We start from the raw sequence: 20,046 nt of genomic DNA on the forward strand, positions 1-20,046 counted from the left end.
TCTTTCACCACCGTGCGAGGCATGGGTAAATTACCTAATTTAAATTATAAATAGGGTCGGGCATAAGAAATCGTTTCCTCCAAATATTTAATCAACCATGTCAAGCTCATTAGTGAGCCTAACAATATCTTTATTATGACGACTCATTACTCATTGATTAGTAATAAGCCAAAGTTTACCAGAACCTTCATTCTTTATTCACTCTTGGCCTCCTGGGACAAGTAATGCAAACAAGTTCACACAGGCAAACTTAATGAATCTACAAATTATCACAAAACAAAAAGCAACAACCAAAATTTCAAATTTTTTTTTTTTGAATTGTATTAAAAATTTAACCCAAAAGGATTTAAAATGTTTCTAAAAATTCACCATATTTACTCTCCGTTAATAGTTTGGTCTAATTATAACCTTACCGTTACTTTATTGGGCCAAATAACCTTTATTTCACACCGAACTTAATTGAAAACATATTTAAACATGCACACATACTATAACAACATGTCTGGTCCAATTTAGTTCCTAACTGCAATTATACAATAACTGGTAAAATTTGATATTTACTCAATGAAAAAGAAAAAAATAATAACAAATAAAAAATAATAACAAATACTCTTTAGTAGTAGTAGTAGTGTACTGACTCGGGGTATCTACTTTATCACGTCCACTACTTAAGCAGTTGTATTAGGAACTAATTAACATCTATTAATTAATTACCTCATAATCATCATCTTAATTCTCCATGCATAATCTCACTTCCACTCCATAATATGCCTTCACATTCACCGTCACCGTCACTGTCACCTGAAAATGATACAGTCACTTCAACAACCACTCCAAAACCGCCACCAACATTCGTTAACTTCTCAATTTCACCACTAACGTCGTTAAAGCCAATAACTGAACCAATTGATGATAAAGTGGCTTTACAACCACCACCGCCGCCGCCGGTGAAATTTACTGCTCCGTTACCGACGCCACCGCCGCCGGTAACGGCGTTATCGTATCCTGTTAATGATTCGACTATACAAGTTACTGGAGATGAAACGTCGCCGTTAAAAGTTCAAACGCCGTCATCGTCAAGTACATCGATTGGAGCAGTAATTGGAATATCTGTAGGTGTTACTGGAGCTTTCTTCATTGTTGCTGTTATTATATTCTTAGTTTGTTGCAGAAATAAGGTTAAAACTGCAAAATTGCATGATCATGAATCGCCAAGGCCTAAAGGTAAACTTTTGGAAAATGTTTTATTATAGATAATTTTTGAATAATTTTTATACAGTATGTATACGGTAGAAACCGGATATGAGGCGAACCGGTGGAACGAGGAACGAGAAACCAGAGGAAGGAATGAGAATGTGAGGGATACTATTCGCCCTTGACCGGGGTAATGCTTGGGCCGGTGCTGGGCAAGGGCACCGACAGGTCTGCTTTCGACGTTATCGTAGTGGCAAGCCCGGTGACCCGAGCATCGAAGCCCGATGACCCGAGCATTCATGGCCGTTTGTCCGAGTAGCCGTTGGTCCGTGTGGCCGTTGCATGCGGGCCACGCGCCAGTAGCGTCCTGCCACAGTCAACTACCTACCATGCGTGTGTCAGACGGCGCCGTCAGTCGAATCCCACCAAATCCGTGCAGAGCTGTCCTTGTTATTATTATTTTATTATTTCCCATTGTGTGAGACCCATGCAGGTGACACTATAAATAGGGCATATCCTCCTCCTTTGAGGGGGTTGGCTCCTTTACTTTCCAAGAACATTTATAATAAAAGAGTTCATACATACAATCTCTCTTTCAACATCTGATTCGGCCAAGGCCGTTTATTTATATTTATGTTGTGTTTATTCCATCAATTATCCCACATTGTTTATAAGCGTTTGTATTCATAGCGAATCGCCATCATTAGCCATTTTATTGAGGAACTCTCACCTATACATTTTCCCTATCTAACATACATCAAGATCCAAGCACATATCCTATACCCACATACAAATTTAATTGATTATCCGATTCCAGGGTAAACAGTTTGGCGCCCACCGTGGGGCTAGGATAATAGTGGTCTTTGGCCTTGATTTCTATTATATTCATCAAAATAAAAAACGTCCCTGCCCGTCTCTGCGAAAACAGGCTAAATGGCTGACATCGAACAATCCGGTCATGTCAATAACACCGAGATTGTGGCGGAAAACGAAGGAAGCGGACTACGGGCATTACCGAACCTCGCTGACCCGAACCCCGTCGATTCAAGGGATGGACTCAACCGGCAAAATACCGTGGATCAAGAGAATGTCGCCCTACCGGCCACTGATCCTCTAAATACTCACAATTCCGTTACATTGTCCCGGGATCGGGGCCGGAGAGAACCGGACGCACCAAACAACGGTGTTAACTTACGTTTAATTTTCGAAATGTTGCAGGAACAAAGAGCGGCAATCGCCGAGCAAGGAATGGCAATTGCCCAGTTGCAGAACGGAAAGGGTGAAGCAGGGCCGGAAAAGGCAAAGGGTATTGCTGAAACCGGAAGAAACGAGGCACGAATGGTCGAGAGCGACGGCTCCGGGGCCGGCTCCTCTACCGAGGTTCTGAAGATGCTCGAAACTTTGATAAAACGGGTAGATTCAACCGAAAAGAGGGTCGAGACATATAATTCTCGGGTGGACCAGATACCGGGGGCTCCACCTTTGCTGAAGGGGCCGAACTCGAAAAGGTACATTCAAAGGCCTTTTCCACCGAGTGCGGCCCCGAAACTGATCCCGAAGAGGTTCAAAATGCCCGATAGACAGAAGTATGACGGCACAACGGACCCGCACGAGCACGTGACCTCATATACCTGTGCCGTAAAGGGTAATGATATGGAGAAAGACGAGATCGAGTCGGTGTTGCTGAAAAAATTTGGGGAAACTCTGTCGAAGGGAGCGTTGACGTGGTATGACCACCTACCCGAGCATTCGATCACTTCTTTCGAAATGCTCGCCGATGCCTTCGTGAAGGCACATACCGGTGCCATAAAGGTGCAGACCCGTAAGGCCGATATCTTCCGAATAACTCAAAGGGACGATGAGCTACTACGGGAGTTCGTCACCCGGTTCCAGAGGGAACGGATGGAACTCCCCCCGGTGCCAGAAGAATGGGCCGCGCAAGCTTTCATAAAGGGGCTCAACATGCTAAGTTCAGTTGCCTCGGCCAAATTGAAAGAAAATTTGCTGGAATACGAGGCCGTGACATGGGCCGATGTCCACAATCGGTATGAGTCGAAGATTCGGGTGGAGGATGATCAGTTCGAGCTCTTTTCGGTAAGGTTAAAAGTGAAAAGAAGTTCCGAGAAATCGAAGAAAGGTTATGAAACGAAGTCCGAATCATCAAAAGAAAGGTTTCGGCCATACTCCCACTCGGAGAGATCAAATTTCAGGTCGGAAGGGCCAAGGGAAAGCCCGAGCCACTTCTCAGGCCGAGGCAGCAAGCGGGTCGAGCGCCCGTCAAACAGCCGGGGACACTCGTTCAGGAGCGATGCCGGAAGTTTCGCCAGCAATAAGGGTCCACCGAAGATTTCGGAGTACAACTTCAACATCAATACCTCGGGCCTTGTCTCGGCCATCGGCCGCGTCCCTGATGTGCGATGGCCGAAACCACTAAGGTCAGATCCGGGACAACGGGATCCGGACGTGGTGTGTGAATATCGCGGAACCCATGGTCACAAAATTGAGGATTGCTGCCAGTTGAGAGAAGAGGTAGCCCGGTTATTCAAAAACGGCCACCTCCGAGATCTATTGAGCGAGCGAGACAAAAATCACTACAAGGAAAGGGAAGCTCATCGAAGGGTCGAACCGGTTGAGCACCAGCATACAATCAACATGATAGTGGGGGGTATTGACATTCCCCGGGGGCCGATAATGAAACGGACCAAGGTCTCTATTGTTCGCGAAAAACGCATCCGAGACCATTCAACCCGGGCTCTATTTCCTTCGATGACGAAGACGCGGAAGGCATCATTCAACCACAAAATGATGCGCTGGTAATTTCTATACTCATTTTTAAAACTAAGGTTAAACGTATTTTGGTTGACCTAGGTAGCTCGGCCAACATCATCCGATGGAGAGTGGTCGAACAGCTAGGGCTGCTAGATCGGATCGTATCGGTGGCTCGGGTACTCAGTGGGTTCAATATGGCTAGCGAAACTACGAAGGGAGAGATCTCGTTGCCTGTGAACACGGATGGAACTATTCAGCAAACGGTGTTCTATGTGATCGAAGACGACATGAAGTATAATGCGTTATTGGGCAGGCCTTGGATACATAGCATAAGGGCAGTTCCCTCAACACTGCATCAGTTGCTGAAATTCCCCACCCCGGAGGGGGTGAAGAGCATCCGAGGTGAGCAGCCCGCAGCAAAGGAAATGTTTGCAGTAGAGGAGGCGGCGCCCCGGCCCAAGGAGCCGGCTCAGGAAAAGTAGGGTGTAACCAGAGGGGAGGTCCCCAAATAGCAACCAAAGTATACCGGGCCAGATCCAGTGCATGAAGAAGATGACTTCGGGATACCCAGATCCTTTGCCATGCCGGATGACTCGGACGCGACCAAATCAACCGTAGAGGAGCTGGAGCAGATCATCCTGTTCGAGTTCTTACCGGACAGAAAGGTATACCTGGGCACGGGTCTTACCCCGGAGCTCAGGCGCAAATTAATTGAGTTTCTTCGAGCTAACGCCGATTGCTTTGCATGGTCGCATATAGATATGACAGGTATATCACCAGAAATAGCATCACACAAACTCAGCTTGGACAGGAAGTTTCCCCCGGTGAAGCAAAAAAGAAGGCCTATGGCGGAACTAAAACACGCCTTCGTGAAAGACGAGGTAACAAAGCTTTTAAAAATAGGTTCCATCCGGGAGATGAAATACCCGGATTGGCTTGCTAACGTGGTGGTGGTGCCCAAAAAAGGTAACAAATTTCGAATGTGTGTCGATTATAAGGATTTAAACAAGGCATGCCCGAAGGATTCATTTCCATTGCCTCACATCGATAGAATGATCGATGCGACGACCGGACATGAAATGTTAAGTTTTCTCGATGCTTACTCCGGGTACAACCAAATCAGGATGCACCCGGAGGATCAAGAGAAAACGTCCTTCATCACCCGTTATGGGACTTACTGTTATACCGTCATGCCTTTCGGACTAAAAAATGCCGGTGCAACTTACCAACGCCTAGTTAATGGAATGTTCGAAGAACAAATAGGGAAAACAATGAAAGTTTATGTTGACGATATGGTTGTTAAGTCCCTGGAAGCAGAGGACCATTTAAAGCATTTGCAGGAAACCTTCGATGTACTCCGCAGATACAACATGAAACTCAACCCGGAGAAATGTGCCTTCGGAGTAAGGTCTGGTAAATTTCTGGGGTTCATGGTGTCAAACCGGGGAATTGAAATCAACCCGGACAAGATCAAGGCCATCGAGGACATCGAGGTCGTGAACAACATAAAGGGGGTACAAAATCTCACCGGGAGGGTAGCGACGCTGAGTCGCTTCATATCGAGGTCCTCGGACAAGAGTCATCGTTTCTTCTCTTTGCTCAGAAAGAAGAACGACTTCGTTTGGACACCGGAGTGCCAAGAAGCCCTACGAGAGTTGAAGAGGTACTTCTCTAGCCCTCCGTTGCTGCACACACCAAAGGCCGATGAGCCACTTTTCCTCTACCTAGCTGTCTCCGAAATGGCGGTAAGTGGCGTTTTGGTCCGAGAAGAATCAGGTACGCAATTCCCTATCTATTATGTAAGTAGAACTTTGGGGGATGCAGAGACCCGTTACCCCCATTTGGAAAAGTTGGCATTAGCACTGGTAAGCGCTTCCAGAAAGCTCAAACCTTATTTCCAATGCCACCCCATATGTGTAGTAACCACTTACCCTTTAAAAAACATCATGCATAAACCTGAGTTGTTAGGTAGATTAACAAAATGGGCTGTAGAGATTAGCGGTTACGATATCGAGTATAAACCTCGAACGGCCATCAAATCCCAAATCTTGGCCGATTTTGTAGCAGACTTTACCCCGGCTATGGTCCCTAAGGTCGAAAAGGAACTTTTGCTGACCTCGGGAAAGACCACGGGCATTTGGTCTCTACACACGGACGGGGCCTCGAACCTTAGAGGTTCCGGACTAGGGATTGTCCTTAGGACCCCGGCCGGGGATGTCATTCGACAATCCGTTAAAACTGCTAAATTGACTAACAATGAAGCCGAGTATGAGGCTATGATTGCAGGTTTGGAATTGGCTCGAAGCATGGGAGCCGAGATAATCGAGGCAAAGTGCGATTCGCTTTTGGTCGCAAACCAGGTGAACGGCGTGTTCGAAGTAAAGGACAAACGGATGCAGAGGTACCTCGAAAAAACCCAAGTGGTGCTTCATTAGTTTAAAGAATGGACCTTGCAGCACATACCGAGGGAGCAGAACAGTGAGGCCGACGCATTGGCAAATTTGGGATCCTCGGTCGAGGGGGAGGAAATTGACCCCGGGGCAACGGTGCACTTATCAAACACGGCCATAGAAAGCGGACACGCCGAAATATACACAATGGGCTTAACTTGGGATTGGCGCAATAAGTACATCGACTACTTGCGTGACGGAAAGCTCCTGAATGACCCGAAGGAATCACGGTCACTACGGACCAAGGCCGCCCGTTTTTGCTTAGTGGACGGCCAATTGTATCGACGCTCTTTCCTCGGCCCCTTGGCTAAGTGTTTGGGCCCCGGAGAAACGGAATACGTGATGAGAGAGGTACACGAAGGAACCTGTGGCAACCACTCCGGTGCGGAAGCTGTGGTTCGAAAAATCATCAGGGCCGGTTATTACTGGAATCGGATGGACGAAGACGTTAAAAGTTTTGTCCGAAAATGCGACGGATGTCAGAAGCATGCTCCGATGATTCACCAGCCCGGGGAGTTGCTGCATTCGGTGATCTCACCTTGGCCTTTCATGAAGTGGGGAATGGACATTGTGGGTCCGTTACCTCAGGCACCAGGTAAGGCCCGTTTCATTTTGTTTATGACTGACTATTTTTCTAAATGGGTTGAAGCACAGGCCTTCGAAAAGATAAGAGAGAAGGAAGTCATCGACTTCATATGGGATCACATCATCTGCCGTTTCGGCATCCCCTCCGAGATAACTTGTGATAATGGTCCTCAGTTCGTGGGTGGCAAGGTCAACAATTTCCTCGAGGGATTGAAGATCAAGAAAATTGTGTCAACCCCGTATCACCCATGCGCGAACGGACAGGCAGAATCCACGAACAAAACGATAATCCAAAATCTGAGGAAAAGGCTTGAAGCATCGAAGCACTATTGGAGGGAGATATTGCCGGAGGTGTTGTGGGCTTACAGAACCACATCCAGATCGAGCACGGGGGAAACCCCGTTCTCATTGGTTTACGGAGCCGAAGCCCTTATCCCCGTGGAAGTCGGTGAACCGACCCTCCGCTTCAGGTATACCACCGGAGAGTCAAACGGGGAGGCCATGGCCGTGAAGCTCGACCTCGCAGATGAACTACGCGAAAGCGCGTCGGTCCGCATAGCGGCCCAAAAACAGAGGATGGAAAGATACTACAACCGAAGAGCCAACTTTCGGCATTTCCAAGTTGGGGATTTAGTGCTTCGAAAAGTTACCTTGCACACCAAGAACCCCAACGAGGGAAAGCTGGGTCCGAACTGGGAAGGTCCGTACAAGGTAACCGGTATAACGGGCAAAGGATCGTATCAATTGGAGTCCATGGGCGGGCAGCATCTGCGTAATAACTGGAACGTGGCCCATCTAAAGAGATACTACTGCTAAGGTATGGTCTCCCCGTATCCTCTTATTAACTCTTCTCTTTTGCAGGAAGTCAAGAGCGGGACAAAATTAAAATCTAGATCTGAAAACACGTGTTGCACTCTTTTCCTTAGTACGGTTTTGTCCCAAAATGGGTTTTCCGACAAGGTTTTTAATGAGGCAACGAGTACAACGTGTTACTTAACAAATATGAAGGGCGAGTACCCGGATACCCGGTGTCGCATCCTCCGATTGGGGACATAATAGCACTTACCCGACCTCAGAGATCGAATAAGTGCTAGGGGAGTACTATGCCACACCGAAGATGACCCCGATTAAAGCAGACGGAGAAGCTCAACATTTGCCACGGCAAAACTAAGGCCCGGCCACCGGCCACAGCCTCCGATGTAAGGACCAAACGATCATAATGAATCGTGTCCCATTCAACATTTGCTACGGCAAAACTAAGGCCCGGCCACCGGCCATAGCCTTCGATGTAAGGACCAAACGATCATAATGAATCGTGTCCCATTTTTCATTTACTACGGCTAAGGAAGAAAGAGTTAAAATTCTCACATGTACAAATATTTTGCAAACACAAAGTTATCAAAAGTTAGGATAACAGCTTTCTGTTAAATATACCCAGTTGATAACCATCGTATCTCGATATTGCCTCATTCGCACACCCTACGCCGGGTACCTTGGTCGAAATTCGACAAAGGCAACAAGATCACAATGATCCAAGCCAAAATTTGATAAGCCACCGGCCCCAAATATCGGATAAGACCTACGGGCACGATGAATTAACGACTACGAGTCGACTTGTCCTAGAACGGACCAACAACTATAGCAAAAGCAGTAAACAAACATTCAAACCAAGAAGCAAGAAAGATGCACCTTTCATTTATACAACAGATGTCTCTTACATCAAAAGAAAAAACAAAGTCCTACAAAGGCAAAAAACAAAAAACAGAAAGCAAGGCACAAACCCTATGCTATCCGGCATGACTAGAGGTGGAGGAATGCTCGGACTCGGTTCGCTCGGAGTCGTCTGACTCGGACCCGAGGGCACGATCGGCTTCTTCCTCCATCCTCTTGGCCTCGAGTATCAGGGCCGGAAGATCAGAGAGACCATGCTCGGCTTGCTCGAGGGTGATCCGCCGAGACTTCCACTTCTCATACTCGGCAACAATAGCAGTGTGAGCCTCGGCCGCCTCAACACTTCTCCATGTTTCCTCCAAGTTGGCCTCAGCCTTGGCCAATTTCGCTTCCAGATCGGCCCGGTCCTCCTCAAGGACACTTATCCTGCCAGTGGCTGCCTCCAGCTCGGCCTTAAGGGCGTCGTTGGCGATAACCGCCTCCTCGAGCTCGGTTCTTAGGCCTTGGCATATCCGAGATCGCTCCTCGGCTTTCTCTTCGAACACCTTCCTACGCTCGTTGGACAAAGCGGCCTCGGACTCGAGCTGCCGGTTCCTCTCGGCCAGGCCCGTTGCATCTGCCTTCACTAAGTCCAGCTCCCCCCGGAGTCGGGAAACCGTGGTCTCGAGCTCATCTAGCCTCGAGGAAAACTGGGCTTTATCCCGGCTAAGGCCGATCTTTTCAGCCTCAAGGCTCCGGTTATAATCGGTCATAGCGGCCAGTTCACTCTTCAAGCGACGGTTCTCGTCCTTAGCAGCCGCTTCCCCGGACCTTTTCCTTTGCAGGGGAGTGTCTTCCGAAGAGGTTTCACCTGAAATGTCGACAAAGTCAATCGACCGAAGAGGAGCTGGTGAAAGTATTTCTTCCGCACCTAAATGTGGAGCAGGAACCAAGAGACCTTCGCCGATGGAAGGAAGGGGCGGAACGAAGGAGCTGGTGAAAGTATTTCTTCCGCACCTGAATGTGGAGCAGGAACCAAGAGACCTTCGCCGATGGAAGGAAGGGGCGGAACGAAGACCGCCTCCTCTGGTATTGGAGCCACGGAGGGAACGGAGCCGACTCTCCGAACAATGATGTCGGGCTCTGTCTCTTCCCTCGAAGGACGGGCAACACTCCTCGCTTTCTTCCTTTTTGGCGTCTGCCCCTTTTCGGAGGGCCGTTTTCTTTTAGCGGCATCGGTGAGGACACGGGAGGAACCCATTGTGTCAAATTCGGACGCCGGTGCTGGAGGGGCGGTCCCCGACTCCGATCTGGGGGCTACCGAGTCCTTAGGCAAACCTAAAAAGACAAGATGTTAGCACAGATCAAAGGACGGAACAAGTAAAGGAGAATGCAGCAGAATAAAAATAGGAGGCTACCGTGATTTTGGGCGATCCATCAGCCACGAGACAGGTGAGCCCATGTCCGGTCGTCATAGGGATGCTGGGCGAGGAGCACAGTGACCCATGACCGGAGGAACGTACCCATTGGCTGGCAAATGTAAGAAAGAAACAGTGAGGAAGCAGAATCAAAATTTGACGAAGCAATACTAAGGCAATTGTTCGAGGCTTCGGACTTACGTTTGTTATTCCACTTCTCCGGGAATGGCATGTGCTCGGCTGGAATTATGTCCTCGGTCTTCACCCGGACGTATCTCTCCAACCATCCCCGGTCTCTGTCTTCATCCATTTTCGAGAATGGATTCTGGCTACGCTTGGCCAGTTTCATTACGCCGCCCCGGAACAGCCTCGGGGAGTATAGGCGTATCAGATGGCCCGGTGTGAACTCCTTCCCGGCGTTGTTGGCCAACAACAGGAGACACGCTACGACCCTCCAAACATTTGGGCCGATCTGAGCCAGCGTGACGCCGTAAGTACGGCACATGTCGAGAATGACCGGATCCACCGGAGGGTCGAGTTTGAGGGTGAAGGGGTACGTGTAAACATACAGAAACCCTTCACAATGGTCGGTAACGGATTCATCTGGTCCGGGGACGAAAATCTGAACCGGACGGGTGTCCCACCCGCAATCGGCCCGGACTATGTCGAGCTTCTCCTCGGTAATAGACAAGGGATACCGCCTCACATCGAACCCCCTATCTGAAACGGAGGAAGGCTTTTCGACCTCAAGGTCTTTGTTGAAATTAAATTTAGCCGGTATGATATCCGAAGACGTGGGCTCGAATTTAGCCGGGGACGCAAGCTCGGCTCCCGGGGACGCTACCGGTGGAGCATCATGGGAAGTGGATTCGGACATCTTGGGAATATGAAAGAAAGAGGGTCGAAGAGAGGAATTTAAGAAGAACAAAGGAACTGACGGTTCGAGAAGAGGCGAAGTGTAAAACGGCGACGCTCGAGCAAAGAATATTCGACAGCAGTGGTGTCAAAGTTGGTTCTTTCGCACACAATATGAAGCGATGAATCAATAGGGAGACCAAATATGGAGTTGATTGTGTGTGGTGCAAGTGGAAAAAACGCAGAAATGAAGTGAAGTTGGAGAGGATGCAGAGCATGAAAATGGTAAAATGAAGGGGTGAAGGGCCTTATATAGGCATGGGAGAGGAACGGTTACCGAGGACGACCAATCAGACGGCGCCACGTATCCCCATCATTAATACGAAGCGACTCGAAACGACGTGAAAAAGGCGGTTGACAGAAGTGGACCACCAGGGGCGAGACACGTGGCCAATAAAAGGGGATGCGTTACGCAACCGTTCCCGCCAAAATACGAAGATAACGCCGGGCTGACAGAACCACCGGTTTGGGAGTTTAACCACTCCCCGTTACTCCGACAGATCGGAGATCCGGGAAGTGTGGGGGCTATCTGTATACGGTAGAAACCGGATATGAGGCGAACCGGTGGAACGAGGAACCAGAGGAAGGAATGAGAATGTGAGGGATACTATTCGCCCTTGACCGGGGTAATGCTTGGGCCGGTGCTGGGCAAGGGCACCGACAGGTCTGCTTTCGACGTTATCGTAGTGGCAAGCCCGGTGACCCGAGCATTCATGGCCGTTTGTCCGAGTAGCCGTTGGTCCGTGTGGCCGTTGCATGCGGGCCACGCGCCAGTAGCGTCCTGCCACAGTCAACTACCTACCATGCGTGTGTCAGACGGCGCCGTCAGTCGAATCCCACCAAATCCGTGCAGAGCTGTCCTTGTTATTATTATTTTATTATTTCCCATTGTGTGAGACCCATGCAGGTGACACTATAAATAGGGCATATCCTCCTCCTTTGAGGGGGTTGGCTCCTTTACTTTCCAAGAACATTTATAATAAAAGAGTTCATACATACAATCTCTCTTTCAACATCTGATTCGGCCAAGGCCGTTTATTTATATTTATGTTGTGTTTATTCCATCAATTATCCCACATTGTTTATAAGCGTTTGTATTCATAGCGAATCGCCATCATTAGCCATTTTATTGAGGAACTCTCACCTATACATTTTCCCTATCTAACATACATCAAGATCCAAGCACATATCCTATACCCACATACAAATTTAATTGATTATCCGATTCCGGGGTAAACAATGTATAGTCCCTCCGTCGTGATACTTTTCGATTTTCGAGAGTCTGACTAAACTTTAAAGCTAAATTGGATTAGATTAACTCAATATTTTTAATAATATTAAAATTTGTGTATTTGAAAACTACATGAAAAGTACTATAAGTTGCTGCAGCTTTTCTCGTATCAATTTGGTGAAAAAATACATCTTAAAATGTTGGTCAAAGTTCATGCAATTTGAATCTGAGAAAGCGAAAAGTGTAACATAAATTGGGACCGAGGGAGTAGTAATTTAGTACTATCAAATATCAAAAATGTTGTCTAAGGTGTTGGTTTAAATAGTAATATAGTATACAGTAACAATTGTACAATATTTGAAGATAAAACTTCTTTTCTTTACTCATCAAGCTTTTAGTATTCTATTTAGTTTCACTTATTTACTTCCTTGCTGGCTTGACATTTTGCAAAGAAATGTAGGTTCAGGGTTAAGTACTTAACTTTTAGTGCGCGCGAATTCATCAAAAAGAAAGTTATGGGGGAAGATTCAGAATTGTTAAATGCCTTTAGTCAATATACGCTTGAATTTATAGCCGTTCATGTACTAAGTTTCTTATTTAGTCCGCTCGACGAGCGTGTTCGCGCAGCCACCTTGATTGAACACCTAGAGTCAACAATACGGAGGCAGGCATTCCTCCTAAGAAGAAATGTTGGAGGAAAGGGGGGGGGGGGGGGGGGGGGGAGGGGGGGAGGGGATGCAGTTGATCAAAGAGTAAAGATCGCTACAAGAAATATTTAGAGATTTTGAAGGTTTTAATGTCTGGTAAAAGGTACTTTTGAAACTAAAGTTATTGTTTCTGGGAATGTGACAGTTTGTCACATTATAAATCTTCTAAATGTGAAACTTCCCGTCTAACCAAATATAATGCTTTCAGTCTTGTTTAGGCAGGCTCCTTTGCTTCGAATTTGTTTCAACTGATTTCAATTTGCATCTGTAGAATAGGTCTAAATTGTTGATTAAGAATATTAGCAGCTTAATCTATCAACATGTGTTCAAAATTGTTGTTCACTAATCATTATGAGTTCAACTTGGTATATTCATTTGCTAATTGTTTTGATTGATTCATCAGATGACTTGTACCATGTTCTGCATCAAAGTTTAAAACAGCAAAATGTAGCAAACGGTTCTCCTGTTTCCCCAAAGCAAGTGATACCATTCCGGCCACTTCACTGCTTCGACAACAATCCTCATTCCAATACCAACAATTTAGACACTGAAAATCAGTTTTCACCAAAAGACCACATAGTGGCTTTAGCTGTTTCTGGTGGCAATTTCACCTATGAAGAGCTGTGGTCAGCAACTAGTGGATTCTCTACGTCCAACCTTCTAGGTGAAGGTGGATTTGGGTATGTACACAAAGGAATCCTCCCTACAGGAAGAGAGATTGCAGTTAAACAGTTGAAGGTTGGTAGCCATCAAGGGGAGCGTGAATTTCAAGCAGAAGTAGAGACTATTAGCCGAGTGCATCACAAACATCTTGTGTCTTTGGTCGGATACTGCATGACTGGAATAAAGAGGTTGCTTGTTTATGAATTTGTTTCCAACAGGACTTTAGAGTATCATTTACATGGTATGTTCTTCTCTTTTTTCTTAATTCTGGATGTTTGTAGAATCCTGTATCAATAAGATTTTGTGACCAGCTTAAGTCATTTTCTGAATTCTGCTAATATTTATACAGCAGAAGACTGATAATTAAGGTTAAAATAAACTCTTCCTTAATGGGGGCTTCCTTAGTCCAGCTTAGTTTCACTGTAATGATCTTGAAAAGCATGTAATTACACTTCAAGAGTTATGAGGTCTGTACCAAATGGACAATCTTTAAGGGGGTAGTTAACCATGCCTTGTAAATAATATTCCTCGGTGGTCTATGCCTATACCACACAAAGGTGGCCTAGAATTTCATGAAACCATGGTTTTTTAACATGAGAGGATAAAATAAGAGCTTGCAAATCCATGCACTTCTTTCTCCCAAAGCCCTTTAATCCTGCATGTTAAAGCACTGCTATTTCTATGCTTTTGGAAAGACCAATTTAATATCTTCAGCTGTCCTTTCAGTTTAATTGCAATTTTCCACGTACTTTTTATATTTTAGGTTAAAAAAATTGGTTCATCCTGGTCACTTGTTTTTCAAACAGTTGGTTGCGATATACCCTTTCATGTGAGGTACATTTGATGGAGGATCCTCCATAAGTGCAATGCTGTGGATGTTTTATTTGTTTCATCATCAATTTGAAGGCATAGTTTAAAGCGTTCCTAATCATCCTGAAGCATGGTTCTTTTGAACTTTTGTTTTACAGAAATGCTCTTGTATCAGTTTGTACTTCTTTGACCACTCCTTAATATACGACTAAATAGATTTCATAAGTACCTCTGATATAAATGTCTTTCTACCAAGATGCTTATTAGAACAGATTGTATGTTATGCAGGGGCAGCCCAAACCTTTATGGAATGGTCAGCTAGAATAAAAATTGCTATAGGGTCAGCCAAAGGATTGGCCTATCTGCAAGAAGACTGTGAGTGCACTCCGTCTCTGCCTTGGCTTCCTATGTTTGTTCTTACTATGCGTATTCATCTGTTAGTTGACTAGAGGTGTCCCAAGGAGTAAAGTGGATATTAAGTGGCCTGGATGCTTTTTAACAATGTTGAACACGTTTCGAGAGGAAACTTTCATCAGCATGCTTGTAGATTGTGACAAGTTGGGTAGCTTAATGGTGTTCATAGTCATCACCTGTTCTCCTGAAAAACATGTAAATCTAATTTTCTCCTTCCAATAGATGCCATTGGTCCTCACTTCTATAATACCACCACTTTCTGAATCTCCTCGAGATTTGAGAGCTGCATAATATCTAGGTTCTAGGGTCTGCTAATGGGTTGCAGAAGGCCATAATAATTCTTGATTTGTCAAAGATATCACATGAATATGCATCAGGTAAACTTTACTTTCTAGGTTCTAGGGTCTGCTAATGGGTTGCAGAAGGCCATAATAATTCTTGATTTGTCAAAGATATCACATGAATATGCATCAGGGAAACTTTGCTTTCTCCATATTATTTAATGTGCCATGTTTCTTTCTGAAATGTCCAAAATACTTGACACACTTATATACAAACACTACATAGTTTTTGGGCCATTCATAATTTGAAGAACTCAACTTTGTTAACCAATCAAAATTTTAGCTATATTTTTTCCTGTCAAATATAAAATCAAAGATTTTAGTTTATTTTTCTTCTATTACTACCAATTTAATGTAGAATTCAACCTATCTCTGATCTCTGTCAAGTGGTTGTGAATAACAGGAAATGGTAGGACAGTTCAATTGTTGTTACTTGAATTAACTCACATTTAATAAATGTCATTTCTTTTGGTGTATCAATCACATGTAATCCTTCTCTGAAGATACGAACCTGTGACTGCAGGTAACCCCACTATCATTCATCGTGATATCAAGGCAGCTAATATTCTTCTTGATTCTAACTTCGAAGCTAAGGTACCTTTGTAATTCAATTTCTGGTGTTGCCACGATATTTTCGGTTATATCTTTACTGTCTAAGAAAGGTCAGGCTGCATTCTTTTATCAACAACTGGCTTGTGAGTACACCTAGAATCCACTGTTGATGAAAATAGTTTTTTTTCTTCAATAATAAAATCCATATGATGAGATTAATTTGGACCCAAATGAGCATTTATGCAGGTTTAAATTTTAACTGCATTATTGATTCTTCTTTTGTTTCTTTAATTTTCCATGTGACGACAAAGTATGTGTATATCCTCGTAACTTCTTTATCATGAACTGAAGCTTTGATTTGTATCCAGGTTGCTGACTTTGGACTTGCCAAATTCTTATCTGATTCAAGCCATCATGTTAGTCATGTCTCTACTAGAGTGGTGGGAACATTCGGGTAAGTTCTATTGACACTGTCTCTGCTACCATGAATTAGACATCCAAAGGAAAAAGATTTGACAAGATCAACATAGAATCAGCAAAATTACTTTATACAGGTCATCATATTATGTGGACAAGTCTGTGCTACTGTTATTAAGTAAAAACTTGTGATTCCCTTGTCCTAGAGTTACTAATATTCATTTTCTCATACTTAGCATATGCTATGCCCTTCCCATTTTCTCTTTGTTTCATCCAACTTGCCAACTGATATCATAATTAGATATCCACAGAAAATTTAGCTAGAATAGGACTCCCAAATCTAGGGGATTTTAAAGACATTCATCGCTTGCATGACCGTGATTTTAGGTCAACCTGCTCATGATGCTGTGGTTCTTTTCAGCATTAAAACAGAGGTTTTCCTGCTACTCAGAGGATGAAATTGTTAATAGTGCCTAGGACTGTACCATTGTTTCACCGTGTCTGATAGTCTTCGGGTTCTTAGTCCTAGCTTATGCCTTGATTTTCCCTTACTAACGGGGTTAGGGTTAGGGAGGGGCTTAGATTTCGGAAACTGTAGATCTTAGCCTGGCCTACTTGAAAATTAGTACTGATTTCTGGATTACACAGCTTCAGGTAGAGGACCACGTAAGAACGAACAAGGAAAAATCTACATTTCCTGATCACTCTAGTTTCTTCATGTATTTGATAAAATAGACGTCTTGCAGGTATCTGGCCCCCGAGTATGCACAGAGTGGAAAGGCCTCAGATAAGTCGGATATCTTCTCCTTTGGGGTCATGCTTCTGGAGTTAATTACAGGGCGTCCGCCTATAATCTCAACTGAATCCTCCACATGCAGCAGTTTAGTCATATGGGTATGTTAACTGCTCCATTTTCTTGACCGTTATTCAGCATTCTCAAGTGCCTAAAACTAATGGTTAATTAGACGGATGAGTAAATAGTTTATTCGCAACCTTTATAACTTGTTAGATAACATAATGCTTAAACTTACTTTCCGTGCAACTACACTAATCATATCCTCAATACGGAATAGCATTCATCTTATCATAATCTTGTCCTAAACAAGCTATGTATGCACTGTAGTTAATCGAGGCAGAACATGCAAGCACCTGATGCAATTCTCTGAGTTTGCCTTTCTAAATATCTCTGGATCCTCTGAAAGGTTTATCGTTGGTGGTTTTAGAAGTACTGGGTATTTGTTTTCCTTTATTCCTTATTTTTTTCCCCGAGTGATAAAGGTTGAGAAACTTTATCATGGCAACAATCAATATCACTTAATTCAGCCTCTTACAGAAAAGAAGAAAGGAACCGTGGAAAGCTCTGCCTTAAAATAAGAATTTGGCGGACCACTTTCCTTTTACAAAAGAGATGAGCGCAAATCCGAAGGATCTAGTGTTCTTGAAAATTTCAGCACTGTCAAACCAAAGGCATAAAAATACATGGCCATCATAGAAAACTTCTAAAGGGCTTTGTCATCCTTGTACCAAAAGATCTGGTTTTGGACACCCCTTTTGAGGATGGAACATATCTCAATTTTCTGTTGCATCTCTTTCAACTATTAGATTGTCCAAAATTTCAGTCTTTCCTTAAAGCATGGAGTTTATCGTGAATTCAATATCATCACATTTATCAATTTTTATCAGATAATAAAACCCTTTTTCTTGGAAATCTTGGGGATGTGGGTTCCTAGAATCATTTTGTTAATCTCGAAAGGATTATTATTGGTAATTCTACATAAGTACCACAATTTATCAAAACTAATTACATAAGCTAATTCTAAGGATTTCAGAGTTGGGAGCTTCTTGCATGCCGCCTCCTAGCGCCAGAATTAATTATGTCATTTAGTTGATCAGAAATACCTTTACAACTCTGCAACGACATAATTTTTTTATAACCTCGTTATCAATTTTTTTTTTTTAATAGGAATCATTCTGATATATCCGCCACTAATGCTTTCATTAGGGTAGGCTGTATACATTGCACCCCTTAGGGTGCGGCCCTTCCCCGGACCCTGCTAAAGCGAGATGCTTTGTGCACCAGGCTGCCCTGCCCTTCATTTTGATCTATCCGATATAACCAATCAACAGTATCCTTTGTTTCTGGTTTTCATATTCTTATCTTTTTCCTGTAATTATTTCTGAATGTCGTTTAGTAACTAGATTTACACAATTAACTTCATCAACATGTTGGTTTCTTGTAGCAAAATAACAAAACATTTGGGAAATAGAAGCATCTCTAGGCCTCGGCTTTTTCAAGACATGCATATCATTGTTGTCAACTCTTTTCGCTCTTTTCTAATAGTATACCACTTGTACATAGCATAAGAAGATTATCTCTTTCTGATACGCAGGCAAGGCCTTTGCTTAGAAGAGCGTTGGAAGATGGAAAATTTGACGCTCTAGTGGATCCATGTTTGGGACAAAATTACAACAGCGAGGAGATGGCTAATATGGTTGCTTGTGCTGCTGCTTGTGTGCGTCATTCATCATGGAGAAGACCGCGAATGAGTCAGGTAATTATATCTTCTTTTCTTAAAAATAAAAAATAAAAAATCTTTTGATGCTGCCAAATTTTTCTATAGGGGTTTATGGACCACAACCTTGCTTGTTATTTCTTCTTTTATGCAACCTCTAAACAAAATGCTAAAGGTGCTATACAAAATTGTTCAGGTACTTCGTGCTTTAGAAGGTGATGCCTCTATCCTGGACCTTGATGAGGAAAATAGACCAGGAGAGAGTACCGTTTGTGACTTTGATTCTGATGGACGCAATTTCTTTGAGAACTTAAAGCAAATCCAGCACAGCACTTTGAAGTCAAAAGAAGAAATGGTAATACCAGCACATATTATTCAACCATGCACCAAGGCTTTCATGGCATTAAGCCAGTTGAAGATGGAGTGAGATGAACGAAGCTCTTTTTCCTTCTTAATTTTCTGTCTTTTCACTCGTGTAGATGATAAATCGAGGGTGATTGAGGGAAAAAATATGGTCATTACCATCAAAGTTTTGTCTCACTTAGTAACAATACTTCTGCCAGAGGATTGATGTTTATAGTTATTTGAAAGCCCAAAACGAGAAGTAAAAGGAATCGGCATGAGATATTCAGTATATCACTAAGTAAAAGCTTTGTATATAAGATGAATGTACAGATGTACTTATAGGTCTCTTCCCCTTTTTTCTTTTGTTCTTCCTTTGTGCTGTACGAAAAAGAATTTTTGCGTAGTAGCCGTCTCCACTGACAATTACAGAGAGAGAGAGAGAGAGAGAGGGGGGGGGGGGGGGGTGTGGATTTTCTATTTCGTGACTTCGTCCAAAGTTGACATTCTTCTGAACCACAACATAAAGGGGAAGCAAGACTAAACTGAATTGGTGCTTACCAACATTATCTAGGTGCTTATTATTATTAGGTACTTAATATACGTATTGGTGATATTCCAAGGCAAAAGATTTACTACCATTTATACTTGGCTCAAGCCACCTAATTAGGAGATGTTTGAACCACAAAGAATAGGCCAAGAATATATCTAAGAATACGTACATGTACCATGTTATGAGCAACTAACATATGCTTAGGAGAGACATAAAAAGCATGAAGCAACATCACTGTATATTTCTCCATTTGAAGCAACATCACTGTATATCTGTCGAGTTGAACTCACTAATAGTGTAAAAAGTTCCTATATTATCGGTGTAATATAAACTTGAATCCTTTTATCATTGCTTTCTTTTGTGCATAATAGGAAGTTCCCTGGTTAAACAGAGACTTGATAATTAAGGCAGTCCCCTTCATGCTGCCATATTCAAGTGTTTCCCAATGGGCAGGTTCTAATTTGGTTTGGAAGTCTCATTTGAAAATCGAACTAAGCACTTTGCTAAAATCAAGCTTCGGAG

The 20,046-nt window shown here is 43.9% G+C and overlaps 1 protein-coding gene across 1 annotated transcript; it reads left to right on the top strand.

Annotated features, from left to right (window-relative positions):
* The first annotated feature begins 480 nt into the window (after positions 1–480).
* On the top strand, positions 481–19,377 carry LOC132635660 (proline-rich receptor-like protein kinase PERK1). Its single transcript, XM_060352137.1, has 8 exons — positions 481–1,224; positions 13,323–13,823; positions 14,681–14,767; positions 15,671–15,741; positions 16,068–16,153; positions 16,863–17,010; positions 18,507–18,668; positions 18,826–19,377. Exons 1-8 carry the CDS (start codon positions 768–770, stop codon positions 19,054–19,056), a joined length of 1,743 nt encoding a protein of 580 aa, XP_060208120.1. The 5' UTR covers positions 481–767; the 3' UTR covers positions 19,057–19,377.
* The last annotated feature ends 669 nt before the right edge of the window (positions 19,378–20,046 follow it).

Source organism: Lycium barbarum, chromosome 4 (genome assembly GCF_019175385.1).
Source record: "Lycium barbarum isolate Lr01 chromosome 4, ASM1917538v2, whole genome shotgun sequence".
In the NCBI taxonomy this organism is placed as follows: domain Eukaryota; kingdom Viridiplantae; phylum Streptophyta; class Magnoliopsida; order Solanales; family Solanaceae; genus Lycium; species Lycium barbarum.